This window comes from Thunnus thynnus, chromosome 20 (genome assembly GCF_963924715.1).
Source record: "Thunnus thynnus chromosome 20, fThuThy2.1, whole genome shotgun sequence".
Classification (NCBI taxonomy): Eukaryota; Metazoa; Chordata; class Actinopteri; order Scombriformes; family Scombridae; genus Thunnus; species Thunnus thynnus.
Genome location: NC_089536.1, coordinates 19,911,302 through 19,929,168, shown reverse-complemented (window position 1 = coordinate 19,929,168; position 17,867 = coordinate 19,911,302). Strand labels below are relative to the sequence as shown.

Sequence of the window (17,867 nt, the reverse complement as noted above, 5' to 3'; positions counted from 1 at the left end):
CAGAGTGACTGATAAGTGAGTTTGTGTTAAAAATAAATGATGAGAGAAGCATTATTTCTCAAATTATTCGACTAATTCAGAGCAGCTTGCTGATTCAGGCCTGGGTTTTACTTTTCATTGTTTTTGCCTTGTACAGTTCATGGAGGACATAAATGTGTAAAAAATGTGTTAGATCCAATTCAAAACTTCATATCTGCTACATTGAGTTTGACAGCAGTTCACCATCAATACACCAGGAAAAAGATGAATGGTCTCTATATAAATATAGAATGTTTACCAGCTCATCTCATTTAGCAGAACTATTGGATGGATAGCTTTATAGAATTAACATATTTGTGGCTCAAAATACAGCACTGTGTCTCCAGTGTTTACAGTCTTTCACAGTGACAGATGAAGAAAATAATGAAAAGTACTTCGACTTGTGAGGTTTTTGCTATGAAAGTATGAACACAAAGACGCACATGTTTACGCACAAGCACACGGGCAACGAGATACACGTACCTGCCAAAGGTTTAATACTATATACACAGTACATTTTGGTGAGTAACGCTGAATGTAAACAAACTTTGTTTACAGGAAAATTCCACAGGGCGGCTTTAACATAATCCACTGTCACTGTAAGCAAGGGGATTATGGAGAATGTAGTCTTAATTTTTAGATAATTCATTTTGAAATCCAAGCCCGACAAACACCACTGACCTGAACAGTTTATAAATAAAATAGTATTGAATCTAAATATAAAATTAAAATAGTACACTCGATAAAATGGAACACAGGCGCTGCAACAACAGATACAACAGGATACATTGAACTGTTTCCTCACTGTAGCTTTAAGGAAATAAAAGAACATGATGCAACTCAAAAGCATCTTTCATTGTTAATCACTAAATTAAATAAATAAATAAAAAACATCTTTCATTAAACTTTCCCTACCAATATCTATCAAACTCCTCGTCTGCAGTTTGTAACACATGATTCCTGTTAAACATTTTAAATGACAAGTAAATGTTTATGTATAAAAATTGATGAGAGTGTCACTTTAATGTAGCTTGTGGAGAAGAAAACTTGTGGATACAAAGTAGGGATGACTTGAGATAATGTTTTGCTACACATTGACCCTCATAGAAACTAAGTAACAGTGAGACAACAGTCTGACAGATTGTCTTGTTTCGTGCAGGCTTATATGAAGTCACTCTGCTTACTACGCAAACTTATTGTTTCATGTTAATGTCAACAGCAATTTAAGTTCTTTAAAGAGCCTGAGGTTGGAAATGTTATGCTGAGGTGTGATTGTTGTTTTTGCTAACTTGTATATTTAAGTTATGTTCATGTGAGTTGTGGGTTTTCTATTTGTTCTGCTTTTCCCTCCACACCTGCTCTGTATCAGCCTCGTTAGCCCTGCCCTGCTTCCTGTGTCTTCCCCAGCCAATCAGCTCCTTTCCTGTTCTCCTGTTCCACCTGCACCTCTTCCCTTCGTCAGGTTAGTTTGTATTTTAGTTCTGGTTTTCAGTTCGGTCTTGTGTGATCGTCTGCTCTGTTTGTTCTGTTTAGCTGTGCCTGCACACAAGTTAATTAAAGACATATTCTTCAGTTCATGCTGGCTGCTACTCCTCATGACACAATATACTGTATATATTACACAAATTTAAAAAATAAAACACGAGGGGTAAACTTACATACCTGACTAAATATCTTTTATTATTCCTCCAGATATTTATACATTTGACATGAAACAGTAGCATCATGAGCAGCTTCAAAATATACAAGACTAGAAACCAGAACAATCATTGAAATAATAAAAAAAAAGACAGTTATTAATTAAAAGTACAAAACTATGTTTTTTTTCCTGTGCTCATTGTTTACAGCATATATAATTATTTCAACATACATCACTACTATTCCCCCTGTAGACAGCACTTAAAACTTTATTTACAATGTTAGTCTACAGCCTTTTCTCAGCGATATTCATATACGTCTCATGTAACATGTCACAAACGATGCTGAAGTAGAGAAAGAGGCAGAAGAGTGCGGCTTAAAAGTGAATTATGGCATTCAAAGTGCTGTAACATGGACATACTGGCTACTTTGCTTTTAAATAGTAAATTACTGTTATTACAATATCAGGCAACATCAGGCAAGAAAACCTGCCTTTAGGAGCTTCAATGAAACAAAAAAAACCTGTCAGTTTCCACCCTGATAAGAAAATATAAAGGAAAATTACTTTTTTTTTGCAAGCACAAAAAAAGTTCAAATTTAAAGAAGCACACTAATAAATGCACAATACAGGGTATAAAGTAATACAGGCTCTTCTGTAGCTCAGTCATGATAAATACAATCCAGTTTGTATCCATGTCAAAATGTAGCAACCCAATTATCCAGACAACACTAAGCGATGTCTAAAAATAGGCCAGTGCTCTTGTGCACTGACGTGGCTTCTCTCCTGTTTAAAACTAATACTATATCAGGCAGAAGCAGAACTTTAAAAAAAGACCAAGACACAGACACAACAAAGTGATGAGAAGAAAAGAAAGTGACAGTGAAAGTACCGCTCAGACAAAGCGTTTTTTCCCTGTGCATCAAGCTTAAAGTGTGTGATAACTGCCTGCCGGCTTGTAGATAACAGTGCGAACGTGTTCCTGTCTTCTTCTCGGCACGTCCCTCTGGTGTTCATGCAGAGCTACAGCACAGCAGTGAAAGTAGTTACAGTAAACACGTCAGCACACTCAGCATGACTCATTCAGATGACTCACAAACTCCAATTATGTGTAAAAACAGCTCTGACTGCGGTGAAATGAAATCAAACAAGAAAAAAAAAAAGACTTGACTGGAAGAGCAGAAAAGCATCCAAGTCAAAGAGAAGTTTATGGATTACATGACAGAATATTATCTGTCTAACATATTGTAAAAAGATGAAAATGAAGTGGACAGAATATATTATTCTCATATTATTGTGCTGATATCGAGTTTATTTTTTTAGCTTTAAAATACACCATAACTCAGGATAAGGTCTGTATAATGTGCAAAAATGGAGTTAAACTGACGACTTGGGTCCTCGCAAGAAAAAAAACTTGCAATACTGAAACCTGACTGGCCGATAAAGAAGTCATTACAGTGGGTGTGTGAGAGCAAAAGCAGAAAACTGGCCTGATGGGATGGATTTTTTAGTAATTCCCAGATAATTGGAGCCAAACAAGGCAGTCAGATATTGAGATGGATGGATTTTTGAAAAGGCATTACCTTGAAATTAAACTATTCAAGCAAATTTAAAGTTGAACTGAAATTAAAATTTATGTTTGTAAAGGAATCAGAATATATCTCCCTGGTGTTCGGTGTTAAACATAGTGCCATGACAGGTGCTCTCAAATGTTAAATGTTGTAAAGGGTGACAAACACCTGTGTGCGCTTGTTGAAAAAGGGAAATCAGTGGGATTTTTATTGGGGATTTTATCCTCTTTTGAAAAATTGATAATTATGCACAATAGCTAGTTTCTACGTCCTTACACAGATAAGTGAAAATTTAAATTCAGTTCAACTCCAAATGTCAAAACTGTCTGCCTTTAACATCTTGTACGATGCATGTACAGCACCAGTCAAAGTTTCTCGCACTTTCTCATTCAAGTGAATGAGAAACTGTGTCCAAACCTTTAACTGCTACAGTATATTAACAAAGGGAAGGCTCGATTCTTATGACAGAGCTCCTCTTTTGAGAACAGGCACCTATAGTTAGCTTTAACCTATATTCATCTACTGATTTTCCCTCAATCCAGTTAACCTACATTGTGGCGTGCAGAGGTCTACTGCAGTGAATCAGCACAAGCTTTAATCCTGCCCGTTCAAATAACGCCCCAATTACAGCAGCGTAATCCTGCACCGGCTCTGCTGCGGCTGCCCTTCACTCTTGCTGGAGCAGATGTACTGTATAATCTATAATCTGCTCTCGCTCTCATCTGTTCCATCTAATATCAATAACACATTGATCCGTACAACCGACATGAACTCATGTTTTTTTTCACTTGGTTTCCCTTTAAATGCATCTCCACTCTGCTGTGAATGTGTCCCTTAAAATGCAGCAATAAACCAGGGTCACCCCCCCCACTGTATTTACAATTCATCTATTTTCTATAACTTCGTACCACTTTTTTTTAGGACTGTATGACAACACTGCCATGACAGTAAAAACATTGTTTGAAACTTATTTGCTACATTTTTCAAATGATTGCAAATGAAGACCTAAATATTCACAAAATTAAAAGTTCAAAACTTTTATGAAACTTTAATGATATTTTCCATTTCCAGTCATGGGGAAAAAAAAAAATCTAATTCAATATTTTAAGTATTTTCATGACTGAGGAAACCTTGATAAACACAGCAAATGACCATGTGAGAACAACAGGGCCTTCAAAACGCAAACTAAAAGTAACATCCATTAGGATTACTACGTTGCCACTGAAAAATACATTTGGGCAAAGGAAACAAGACCGAACTTTAACCAAAATGAAGCTTCTATCCGAGCCAGAAAAATGTGCGTTTCAAAAGTCAAGTATGATTCAGTATGTGCAGGTGTGACTCACAGACTTTCCAGGAAATGACACAACCCTCTTCTTTTTCTGGCTGGATTTATCACCAAATTATCTTAGATTGAGACTCTTGGGAAATGTGGGTGCAGAAATGTTTACGCAGGAAGGTCCTCATAATCATGATCAGTCTCAAAAACAGGAAAAACACAACACACAACTCTCTGATCATTCACACATTGAAGAAGACCGGCTGCACGGGACGATTAAGTACGTTTCCATCCGCCATTAAAACATCAGTCTGAATCCCATTCAGCTGTAAGACCAGTGCCCGTTTCTTGACATTTCCTGCTCTAGAATTCGTCGTCGGAGCTGAGCAGGAGGGTCTTCTCGGTGTCGCCGCGGGTGCTGACGACACTGAGGGTGCGGCAGACGGGCGGAGGGGCCCCCTGCTCCAGCATGGACTGCTGGGTGTACTGCTGGTAGGCTGGGGAGAAGTTGTGGATGGCGTCCTGGACCATGTCGCCCGGGTTCATGGTCTCCTTCAGGCTGCTGGAGATGCTCTTCATGGGGGCGCAGCGGCCTGCGAGAGGCGGACGAGACGAGAGAAAGGAGTTAGAGGGGAGGAGGTGAAAGAGAGAGTGAAACTGGGGTTTAAAGAAAGAGGAAAAGGACAGTAGGGAGGGGACTATAAAGAGTGTAGACATGTGGAAGAAAATAAAACAGCGATGGGAAGAAAAGGTGAAGAAGGGATGTGTGAAAGAAAAGGGGAAAGAAGGAGGAGGGAGAGAATAGAGGAAGAAGAGATGAGGGGTGATTTAGTGGAAGAGGAAAAGGCTGGGAGAGGAAAAGAAGGGACTAAAAATAGAGAAGAGGGAGGAATGGGGCATCAGTGATTTAAAGGGTGTTGAACCGCGAGACAAAAGGAGGGAAGGGGTGAAAAAGAAATGAGGGGAAAGGAGGAATTGTACACTGGATGTGATTTAGAGAGAGGACAGAAGGGGGAAAAAGGGCTTCATGGTGATATAAAGGGACGCGAGACAGGAAGGAACCGTAAGAAAAAGTGAATGAGTGTAGGAATAAGTTAGAAAAGGAAATGGTGTCATTGGAGCAAGAGGTTACAGGTAAACAACACACCCAAAACCAAGCGAGGATAAAAAAAGAACAAAAACAGGGAGCGACTTAATACATGTGAGGACAACATGTCTAAGCTAAAAACAACAGCAGCATAGAAGAAGAAAACGAGGAGGGGACTGTGGGATAAACAGTTTTTAACCTACCAAACTGTCCGTATGTAGGAACAGGTCCTTTGTAACGCAGCACAGAAAAAAAAAAGAGAAAAATTAAGACGGATGTGTAGAAACAGGACAGGAGAACATGACCCCATATGGTGTTGAAACAAAAATGTGAGGGATGGCCAAGAAGGGCGCAAAGAAAGGAAAAAGAAAACGATAAAAAAAGGAGAGAAAGTAAACAAAGGAGTGGGTGAAATTTGGTTTAAAAATAAGAGAAAGGAAAGGGAAAATATGTGTTGGAACAGATGGGAACAGATGGGAACAGATATAAATAAAATGGAGAAAAAACAGGATGTGAAAGGATATTTTAGAACGTTTCTGACCGAGATTTTTCCCTTTTTTTTGTAACACGCAGCAAACTCCGTCGTCATCTCACCTTGTGAATCAAGACTTTTGTCCATGTAGACTTTGTACGTGAAAGCGTGACGCAGAGCCAGCGCTGCGAAAAACATCTCGATGCAAATGATGAAGTTCTGGTAACCGGCGGCGACCGTCCCCTCGCCGACAGACACCTCCACCGAGTTAATCTGAGGGATGGCCCCGCACTTCTCCAGAATGGCCAGCAGCATGCCTGACCACGGATAAGAAGATGGGACTTAATGAAGGTAAAACACTTGTTGGAACACGCGTATGTTTGTGTTATTAATAGGAGTCGGCGTACCCTGCCAGAAGGAGAGGAAGATGACCGACTTGACCATGAAGAACTTGAGCATGGGGCTGTAAGGGCTGAGCAGCTCCCGCGTGGCGAAGTAAAAGAGGAACAGGGCATACAGAGACAAACTGACGGAGATGTTGTAGATGATGGTGACGTACAGGTAACCGCTGGCAACACTGTGGTGAGAGAGAAGAAGACAACAGCATGATGTTACTGGTGGTGATTTGTGGGTTATTTTAGTTTTGTTCTGATTATCTATTTTTGTAGCTCATGCTAAAAGCTAAAATTTCCCATTAGCGATTAAAATCCCAAACTGAAACGATTAAGGGAGGAGGTGATGATCAGTTTAAGGATATTAAATTAATCTAAAAAATTAAAGGTGTAATCCACAAGTTTATGTCATCTTGGTTGCCAGATTCTGGTGACTGTGGGTTTTTAAAACGGCTAAATGCGCAACTATTCCTCTGTTGTAATTGCACTTATTGTCAACTCAGGCTAGTTGGCAGACCTCTAACCACTTACTTGAAGTCTCCATCTTTGTATTTTCCGTAAGCCTGCAGGATAACGGTGATGATGGCCATGAGCGGTTTGACCACACAGAACTGGAGAGTGGCCTGCTTACAGAAGCGCAGGAAGCCGATGGAGTAGGCCTTCCCTCGCAGACAGCAGGTACCGTACATACAGCTGGACCTGAAGGGACAAAACACTGAGTTTACACTTACTGACGTAATGAAAATAATGAGTCTCATCTGTGGGGGATTAACAGTGTTGCTGCTAAACAGGAGAAATCTGAGACTCACTCGATGGGTTTCCCTCGGATCTCTGCCATGATGGCGCTCTCTCCTCCCAGGTATTCATAGCACAGACTCAGGAAGTTGTAAATTACAAACGCTGGTGAAAAACAGAGAGAGAGGTTGTTTTTATGTGTAATCAGACGTTATTTCCTTGTTTTTTTCCTGTTTTCTCTGTTTCTTCGTTTTGACAAAAAGTTGAATAAAACTTTAAAAATGATGAATGTTAAAGAAGGGCAACAATGATCCTGACTGTGGTGCTTTATTCTTCTTCTGAATTTTCGATAAAAGCCTTTGATACGGGGGGAGTTTGTTTCTCTGAACAAATACTGAAACACCTTTCATCCATGATGTAATGGTTAGACTTCAGCCTACAGTATTCATCAGTCTTCCACTTATGAGTTTTAAATCATCATGGAAAGTATTACTGTAAACAGATTTATATTTTACGTGCCAACATTGTTACAGATTAACAGCATTTTTATATTTAAAAACCATTAGCATTGCACTTGCCAACTTTTCAGAATAGCAGCTTCAAATGGCAACAAGAGATAACTGAGAAAATAGTTTGAACGGTGACAATCTCCATCAGCTATCTGTCTGACGATGATTTAGCCTCTGGGGGCAACGGTCAATATTTCAGGGCTTCAGAATTAGCCGGTGGATATCCGGATAACGGATATCCAGGCCAAGACTTCCTTGTCTGTGCACTGGGGGTTGTTTAGAGTCCAATTAGCAACTTGAGAGGGTCCAGATGACATTTCAGCTAATTCTCTCTATGAACAGATACATGCATATAAATACAGATCAATTAAAAAAAAAAAAAAGCTAAATTGTTGTCAGATGATAGCTGATGATTGCTTTTCGGTCAATGCGTTCCACCTCTTCTGCTCTCTACACGGACTGTTTACCTACATGCAACCAAAGCCTACTCAAACCTGATTGGTCAATATTACTCAGACCACAAATGGAAACCAGAAGGCTTCTGGTACCAAAATCTTGCCCCATCGCCCACAGATCCTGCATTGATATGCAGATAACGGTCTACAGAGATTAGCAATGTAATACCACACACTGAGAAATACAACAGCATGAATCAGCCTCAGACCCACACACAGAACACAAAACACATCTCTTCCTGTCACACAGAAAGCAGCTGCTAGGAAACACTGCACAATCATAATGTGTTATTTATATGTTGTAGTTCAAAAACAGCAGCTGTCCACGCTTAATGAAGACATAAGATTTCTATTGTTCCAGCGGCACAATAAGACACGTAATTTCTAAAATATTTCACAGTAAAGGTCACACCTCAAACAGTTTCAGAAACTCTACTTATGAGTTATGATTTCAAAGTCTAAATATAGTTTACACATAATAACTGGACTCACAGAAATGATCACCAGTCACACCTGGATGACCAATGTCCAAAATTAACTACTTTTCTCACCTACAAAAAGTCAACTCATCAAAAAAAATCCATAAAATATGAACTAAACATTGTTCACCTGTCTAATTGTATCCCTGATGACACAGACACTGTGTTCATCTGAAGTCAATAAATGAAGTTTGTCATCCACCATAAAATGCAGCAAGTTATGTTATTTTGAGGCCTGTGGCAGCCAACCAGTATTGGTTTATCCACCACTGACTCTGTTATATGGCAGCATATTCTCAAAAATATTCATGAACTCACAGGAAAACACAGTCATTTGAAAACATTAAGACACATCTTATTTTTGTCTGGGAGATGTGACTGAGAAAGAAAGAAGCGTGTGATTTATACTTCTGACCACCATGACTGTCCAGACCTGATCACTGACGCCAGATCTGACATTATAGATTCAGACATAATAATAACTGAACAGTCACTGAATGGAAACAACCTAACACAGGTAAAAGGTTGACAGCCATATATCTCTGAGTTTGTGATTTTTATTTCTATGATGCCAAAATGCTCTTGTGAGGGTAAAAAAAAACCAACATATTTTTCCATTTCTCACTGCTGGGATTAGGATTAGGACTAGAATTGAGCAGCCAAACCAAATCAATCTTTCATTATTAATATATTATTTAAAACTAAACTAAACTAATATGATTCCACTTGTTTTATTAGCAAAGAGCACTGTACAAAACATTCATTTAGCTTTTTTAACATCAATCTTTAATATTAAGTTAAAATTTGTTACTTGAAGGATTCAGACTGGATTCAGATTCAATAAAATGATACTGAATCCCAACTCCACAGTGTAGGTTAGTGTTTAGAGGTTAGTCAGAGTTGAAACAGTCAGAGCAATGTCCTCCCAGTTACACTAATCCCAGCATGTGTTTGCTTGTATTTACTGAAACTATGAGCGAGATGAAGAGCCCACAGGAGACATCAAGTGTTGTCTCCGATGCATCAAATGCAAACAGACACAGTTCCCCTCAAGTAGGAAATAATGAAACAGAACACAGAGCACAGTTGACTGAATTCATGCCGAAATGTTTTAAGTGAACCTCGAGGATCATGTACACACACACACACACACACACACACACACACACACACACACACACACACACACACACACACACACACACACACACACACACACACACACACACACAAATTAATGATTTTACGTTAAGGAGACTTGCTTTTTGTCCCCATAAGGGAGGCAAGTCCCCATAACATGACTGTGTAAACTGATTTAAGTCCCCACAACGTGAGGAATACCTGGACCATACACACACACACACACACACACACACACACACCTTTGCCTGTGTGACTGATATTCACCTGACTGTCTCTTGTGACTGGTGGATTATCTCTCCTCTGTGCTGCTTCAGTGAGAGGGCGAAGACGACCAAGAAAAAAAAAACACAACCAGGCTAATCCTGTTAACCCCTGAGGAGTTTCCTGTCCCTGTGTGTGTGAGTTTGTGTGTGTGTGTTCATGCATGCACACACACACACACACAGTGAAGAAGTGTTTGTGTGACTGTGCATGAGGTAAAACGAGGTGAGGGTGATGGGTGTGTATCAGCTAACTGTGAAAGTCTGATAATGTGATGTATGTTGAGTGTGTGTTATTGTGTGTGTGTGTCATTGTGTGTGCGTTGCAGTGTTGCATCACAACACCCTTCTCAAAGCAGATCTCAGTTGTACTGCTGGCAGTGATTCTTGTTACATCAGCTCTTTGTAGCAGAGTTATTAAATTCTCCTTTTTTCCCCACTGCCTTTACTTCTACTCCACCCACACACACACACACACACTCAAACTTCGTCACTGTCTTCTTCGTGGCCTCCTGCCTGACGTCAGATGACGCTTAGATAATAAGAGTTCATGCCATACATGCCTGTTCACTGTCTGGTTTAACAAAAGCTGCTGTAGACACTGTGACGAATACTGGTTGATCTGCTTCAAGTAGCTCTGCGTGTCTCAGCTGTTTACCATTTTGCTCTTTCACATCTCCCAAAGGACCCCCATCGGCACTGTCGGTTGCCACGGCAATACAGTAGGCCTACATACAATGAAAAGGGGAACTTTGCAGCAAGTTTGGCTGAGAGAAACTCATTATCTGACGCAGCCAGTCCGGCTGATGAGGAAGATTTGTGAGCGCAGTTGCCATGCAACAGGTCGGTCATCCTTACTCAGGAAAGGATCTGGGCAGGGCTCAGCAGTCACTTGGGGAGTGTATGCAAACATGTGGAGGAGTGAATAAGAGTAGATAACAAGAAGAAGAGGAAGAGGAGGAGAGACTTGGATGAAAATGAGCTGAGGGTTTGAAAAAGAAAGAGAAGGAGGAAGAAAAGAAAGGGGAGAATCATCTGTCTGTTAGAGTGATGACTACAACAATATAGATAACACTTCCTGTCAAAAGCAGAACCATACATAGAGCGCCTCCGATCTGCCTTCAAATACACGTGACATCATTGATTACTCGACACAGGAAGCGACGACCCAGCTGAGTGTCCCTGTGTGTGAACTATTTCTATCCTGAGCGTCACGACTGACTGTTGAGACATAGAAGAGATAGAGAGGAGGCAGTCGGCCGCCTTTCACCACCTTCTGCCGATTCAAGAATGTAAGAATAGATGGATATTCAAAGCATCAGGCAGCATTCATCGTGTCTGCGTCATCCATCCGTTCAGCAAAGCTGCCAGCTCATCATCTCCTTCAACTTTTCTGACGTGACACAAGTAAACAAACTCTATTCTAAAGAATAAATGAAGCTACAGCGAGCAGTCGACCATTGACACATGCTTATATCTTCCTATAGATGCCACTCACACTCATTCAACTCAAACCAATATCAAAATGAAACGTTCTGGGATGTGTATATGCATGGAGATTTGTAGATTACAAAAAAAGGCCTCAGCTGATATAAACTACATTAAACACTTTGTAGCTCCCATCCAAACATTTGTGAATCAATGCATTTAGAAAACTCTCTTCAACTCTGATGTGAATGGGGCACTTTGCTAAATTAACCTTCATCGTGGGTTGAATAATCCGTTAAGAAAGGATGGACAGACTGTTCATTCATCTCCAATCTGAACTGATCACAATGTGGTTCAACAACTCAACTGGAAAAGTTGTCAATGAGGTGGAAAGGATTTTAATCAGCACAGCTTCTAGCCATCAATGGTATCAAAACAAATGCCAGTAATTGTGTGTGTTTATCCAAGACAACAGTGTATCATGAGAGCTTTGTGGATCCTCTTTACCATAAATATATACCATACATATACATTTACCATACTGAACCCCAAAACAGCAATCCAACGAGCGAGCATTAGGCGAGACGATTTATCGATCTATATCTATGAGAGAAAGAGAAGAACAAAGACAGACAAAACATGTCCTTACCTTCGTAGCAGTCCCTGACGGTGTCAAAGTAGACATAGTACTGGTCGTTGGTGAAGAAGAGGAGGCTGAGCCAAGAGTCGAAGGCGTAGATAGGAACGATGAAGAGGATCCGTACGATGTGACGCTGCTCCCTAGGTGAACTGTAGAAACGTAGGTGCATGTAGATCTGGGACAAAGACAGATAACATGGAAATGCACATTTAATCAACATTAAACTGAACAAGGTGTGCTTGAGGTGTGTTATGGTATGAATCTTTCTTCACAAAGATGCAAACCAGAGGGTACAGCGTGTCTCTGAAGAATGGAGTGGTACTTTGTTTGTCTCCTTACATACCCCCTTCTGTTACTGCCATAAAACAGAAACTTGGGTTCATCATCAGACTTTTTCCAGTCATCCACTGTGAAATGCTGGTATTTCTTAGCCCACCCAAGTGTTTGGCTTTGTGTCTCCTCCTGAGAAGTGGTTTAGAAACTGCTACTAGTCCACTGAGACCACTCCAAAACAGCCTTCTTTTGACAGTACTTTTGTTGATTGGACTCTTGCGTTCTTTATTCAGCAAATTCTGTATCTGTGATGAAGTTGCTTTTCTATCTCTCAGGGAGCTCAGCTTGATGTATTGGTCTTCTGATGGTGAGGTCACTTTTGGTCTGCCTGATCGTGCTTCTGAAAAGTGTTTTAGAGTTCCATGCACTGTCCCCCTTAGAAACATTTAGTCTAGCCATGATTTGATGCGGAGAAAGCCTCTCTTTGCTTAGAATAACGATGTGACTTCTGACACTTTCACTTAGTTCTGATGCCATGTTTCCCACAATGCTACTTATCTGCTGGAAACTTGAGGCACAGCCATATTTATAACAGGTGAACACTGGCTGCAAGCTGAGTACTTGAACGAGCCTCTGATGAGAAGATCAAATCTACCTGAGTGCCATCTGAATGCATGCTTCAGAGGAAGAGATACAACTCAAGGAAATCTGTCCTTTTTTACCAAGGAGTTAAGTTGCCACAAATGTGCTTAAATTTGATTGCTGACCTAGTAATAGTGTAGAATCTTAAATATTTCTTCTTCAGTTTACATGTCATAACTTCTTTTGTTTTCAAATGTTTCTGAATCCTCAAACTTTCGGATTATTTCCAGATTTACATGAAGATATTAGAGATTTTCAATGTGGTCTCAGACTTCTGGACCTCACTGTAGATATTAGAAAACACTCTGATTTAAAAAAAATTTTTCAACTTTGTTTTCTTCGTATGTGAAAACAAAAACGGTCTCTGTGTCAGCGTCCTAAATCAAAACGTTACCTGACATCATCTCTCAAGAATGTATGAGAGGAAAAACTATAACTCCACTGTATTTCTTTTTTCATTCAGATGTCACACAGGCTTTTCATCCACCTAGATCAAATTTCACCTTTGCGTGTGTGTCCTGTAGGTGTGTGTGTTCATGCTCCATATCACAAACACCCGCTGAGGGATGTTGCCAAGCAACCCCTGCCCTTAGCTGGGCCTGAACAGATGTGTGTGTTTGCAGGATCACATCACCTGTGCATAAAACAACACACACACCTGCCTGTCAAAAATCCAGTTTAATATGTGCAACTGCTTCTGGAAGGCCGGTCTGCACAATTACCCAGTTTTAGTGCAATTAAGACACGATAAATAAAAAAATGTAGATGTTTTAATGTAACTGAATTTTCAGTTAGTCGTGCTGAAAAATGGGGAAATGTGAGCACCACACTTCTGGAGACACAACATGCTGGCTAGTGGTTTTAATACTTTTACTATCTAAATATTTGCCAGATTATTACTGTAAGGCAGACAGCTAAGCAAACAGAAATCCACACTGTGCAGTGAGATGAGCATAGTTAAGCACTGTTTGAAAGGCGTTACCTGGTGACAGGTGAGGATGAGTGCGGTCCATACAAAGAAGCCAGACACAGCCTGCGCAGTGGGAGTCATGAGGAAGATGGGCTGGTCTGGGCTCAGCAGCGGGGCTTCCGGGAGCCAGGAGATATTAGGGCCTGTCAGAGCTGCCGTGGGTGGGGGCCCTGGTGCCGCAGCCAGAGGAGAGTCCTCCCCAAGCCTCTCTGAGAGCGGAACGTCTCGCCTCCATAGCCTCAACATCTGGAAAACAACATGCTGTCAAACTTTCAAGTCTAAAGAGCCAGTTGGACAGAATAAGATGACATATCAGCCAAGTGGCTCACAGTGTGTAAGTGTATTTGTGTGTGTGTGTGTGTACTGGTGAATCTATTAATTGAACTGTGGGAGTGACGACATTTTTGGGAAGTGAGGACATTTTGGCCATTTCTCACTATGTGGCTGACTTTTAAGTGACTGAGGGTTAAGAATTGGTTTTAAGATTCAGTTTAGGGTTAGGGACAGGGTAAGGCATTTAATTGTGATGGTTAAGGTAAAGGAGTGCATTTGGTCAGCGAGGGTCAAATCAATGTGTGTACATATAGAAACCAGTGAAATTCTTTCCAGTGACTGTGCAGTGAAAGTATGAACATCCATTTCCACTAGTAATCATCAACCTGGAATATAGATCACACACACTTATCGATGTAATGTGTAATCTGAGTTAGAAATAGAGACAGAGGATAAACACAAGGACATTATAAGTCAACAGGTGTGACTATGAGTTAAGAATATGTGTGTCACACAATGGTATCTATGTTGGACTCTATGTAAAGGAGACTACATGTCCCAGAATACTTTGACCACTGCCAGATAATATGCCTGAAGATTTACTTTTCCACTCTGGGTTTGAGCGGTGAAATCATACTGTATTTTTCCAAGTTAACAAAAAGCATGGACACCTCCTTGTATGATGATTTTCAGTATGAAATTATGTGCCTACATCTAAAACCTGACATTTTCTTCTATCTAACCCCACTGCAGATGTGATATAAAAACCTGGATATCATCAATTGTGGTCAATTTTTATTGGAATTAGTAAGACACAGCTTCAAACAACAGAGCGAACCCAAACCATGCTACATATCAGTGTCAACATTTGTTTTAGGGCGGATTTTTACACCCTCTGATAAGTGCATTTCTTCCTATATCTGAGCAGTGAGTCAAACAAGAATCAACATCCTAGCGAGGTTAACAAAAGATGTCATACGCTGCTGTTTCTACTCCCTGATCCTGAAGATGACTGGACTTGAAGTAGCCAGAAGACACGTTACATAAGCAGCAGCTTGTCACCGTCTCCAGGGTGACACAGCCATGTACTCAGGGTGCGTTTGTTCTTGTACACTGACAGACAGTTGTCATGTGAGAGCTCCGGGGAGACAGAGACCTTGATGTTGTGGTGGTGGGGGCTGAACGGAAGCACACGGCATAACAATAAGAGTGGGCATAAGTTCTAAAAATGGAAAAAGAGACAGTCAGAGATGCTATCCTTCATTCTGTCTCCTCTGCCAGAGCAGCATGGCAACTGAAAGTCACATTAACATGGAGAACTAACAGCGCGGACAATGACAGGTGGGCACAATGCTGCCCAAACACAAGCCACAATTCAGTTCCTTTACAACACTAATCAAGTCAAAGTCGGGTGATTGAATTTAGGGGTTCCATAAAACGAATTAGACTGCTTTCACGCTTTTATATGGGGAGACTGAGAGGATTTATAGATTCCCTGTTTGTGTGTGTGTGTGTGTGTGTGTGTGTGAGAGAGAGAGGGACAGCAGGTCGTTTGTATTGGTTTGCGAGGGATCAGCAGATCCACATGGGAACAAGAAGAAGTGAAGGCATCAGCAGCCACACACACACTCACACACACACACAATGCAGGTGACAGTGAAATGATGCTGTGCTGAAGCAAAGGGACATCTGTGTGTTTCATTTGAAAGGCAAAAAAGGTCTTTCTGTGGGGTCACACACACACATACACACACACACACACAGAGGAATAATACATGAGCGTGGCAGAAGGTCAGGAGTGAGCAACAGATGGGAAGGGGCGATGGGGGGCAGCCAGGGTGTGTTTATAAATCATAATAAGTAATGATGTGAGTGACAGCCAGACTGGATTATCATACTGGCAACAACAACAACAAAAACAACAACACTGGGATTTATTCGGGCAGAAAGCTACTTACATATTTTGGTATTTTATTTACTTAACATTACTTCCATAACAGTTATGTTATCGTGCTGCAATGATTTTTTGCTATCTGTTGCGGGTAACTGTGATTTAACAGATTTGGATAAGCATGGAAATGACGCTCAAACACAAACAGCAAAGCCAAGAAAGACTCACCTTTGCTAATAGTTTTGTCACAACTGTTCACAGATTCACTTTCGGAGTGAGTTTAAAACCTGGAATTGAGAAAGAGACACTTCTATTAGTCGGATAAAGAAGTTTTTGTGTACAGGTAGATAATTTCTAACGCCTTTTAGACTTAACTCACCTTTAAAATCCCCTTTAGCTCCGTCAGAGACTCAACGGCCAGAAATAACCCAGAAACGGCCTTAATTCCTCCTCAGAGCCGCACCGTTGCTCCCCGGACATCCATGTTTTAGCCCACAGTGGGCAGCAGCAGCCCGTCAACCTCTGCGTCTCCCCCCAAACTCACCTACAGTTTGCCTCTCATTTGAAACAACTTTTATATTATCCTTGTAAAGCTCATGTTGGTACAAATACGCCAGAGAAAGTCTGTGTTTCTAAAGTTGAAAGAGCAAACTCCGTCATTCCTAACCGCTCCTCTTTCTCTCCCTGACTGTCGGATTAACGGCAGATCACACGGAGCTCCGCCCACTCCGCGAGGACGAGCCGGCTCAGCCAATCACACGCTGACTACCATTAATAACCCGAAAATGGGCGTGTTGTAGTCTGGTTGTAGTCTTTTTGGGTTTTGACCACTGAGCATGCGCGGGTCTATTCTTGGTCCATCAGCAGTGAATGACCCTAACTTGCCTTTGCACTTAATTGCATCAAATCTTGTACCATGGCCATATAAATGGGATGAAGATAGCGTTATCAAACTAAACTTAACATTTCACATCCCTCATTTAATCTCAGCACTTGCCACTTTCATGTATTTCATCACACATTATAAAAATAATTTGTAATTGTGCTTTTTTATGGACTGCATAGTTAGAAATGACAGCGTTTATTTTTCATACTTCAGCTAAGGTATGTTTACACTAAGCTTGACATCATTTTAAGGCACCAGCAGCACCATCTGGTGGTGAAAGTCAACCCACTCTCTCTCCCAACTCGTCACATACAGTGGAGGCACCTGTATTATAAGAGCTCTTATAATACATCCATGGTACCAGATCGGCTCAGGTTCCTGGGTTGACAGATGACATCACACATTATGGTTGGCTGTACGTCGGAAAGTGTAGGGATGCCTCTTCTAATAGATCCATGCTACCATTTAAACCAGCAAATTCTAATTCTGCGATTGTTTGTGTAGAGGAAGACACACATCAAATAAAATGTAAATGCCAAACTACATGTAATTATTTCATATGTGTTTGTGTAGCGAGTGTAAGTTCACTATGTATATACTATACTATATATATACAGACTGGTGACAAAGAAAAAGAAAAACCAGTACAGGTCTGAATGCTTGACCCCTACAGTGAGGGGATCTGGTGGTCTCTGTTATGCTTTGGGGGGCATTTTGCTGGCATGGTTTGGGTCCAACAGGGGTCAGACAGGCTAGAAACAAACCATTAGTGTATCCAGATGATCTGAACTAATTTATTTTTGTGATTTATTTGAAGGTCAAACTGAA

At 40.8% G+C, this 17,867-nt stretch overlaps 1 protein-coding gene across 1 annotated transcript; it reads right to left on the bottom strand.

Moving 5' to 3' along the window:
* Positions 1 to 1,667: 1,667 nt before the first annotated feature.
* Positions 1,668 to 16,877, bottom strand: tmem184ba (transmembrane protein 184ba). The gene is made up of 9 exons (XM_067575764.1): positions 16,533 to 16,877; positions 16,382 to 16,440; positions 14,002 to 14,235; positions 12,114 to 12,279; positions 7,265 to 7,355; positions 6,987 to 7,154; positions 6,471 to 6,640; positions 6,186 to 6,380; positions 1,668 to 5,097 (listed from the first exon to the last, which is right to left on the bottom strand). The coding sequence occupies exons 3-9, from the start codon at positions 14,233 to 14,235 to the stop codon at positions 4,868 to 4,870; spliced, it is 1,254 nt and encodes a 417-aa protein (XP_067431865.1). The 5' UTR covers positions 16,382 to 16,440; positions 16,533 to 16,877; the 3' UTR covers positions 1,668 to 4,867.
* Positions 16,878 to 17,867: the final 990 nt, after the last annotated feature.

Excerpts from the sequence above, each read along its gene's own strand:
- tmem184ba (XM_067575764.1), bottom strand. The coding sequence starts at position 14,235 with ATGTTGAGGCTATGGAGGCGAGACGTTCCGCTCTCAGAGAGGCTTGGG. Across the intron at positions 12,280-14,001 it reads TCATCCTCACCTGTCACCAG|ATCTACATGCACCTACGTTT; the intron begins GTAACGCCTTTC and ends TCTTTGTCCCAG. Across the intron at positions 6,641-6,986 it reads TACAAAGATGGAGACTTCAA|TGTTGCCAGCGGTTACCTGT; the intron begins GTAAGTGGTTAG and ends CTCTCACCACAG.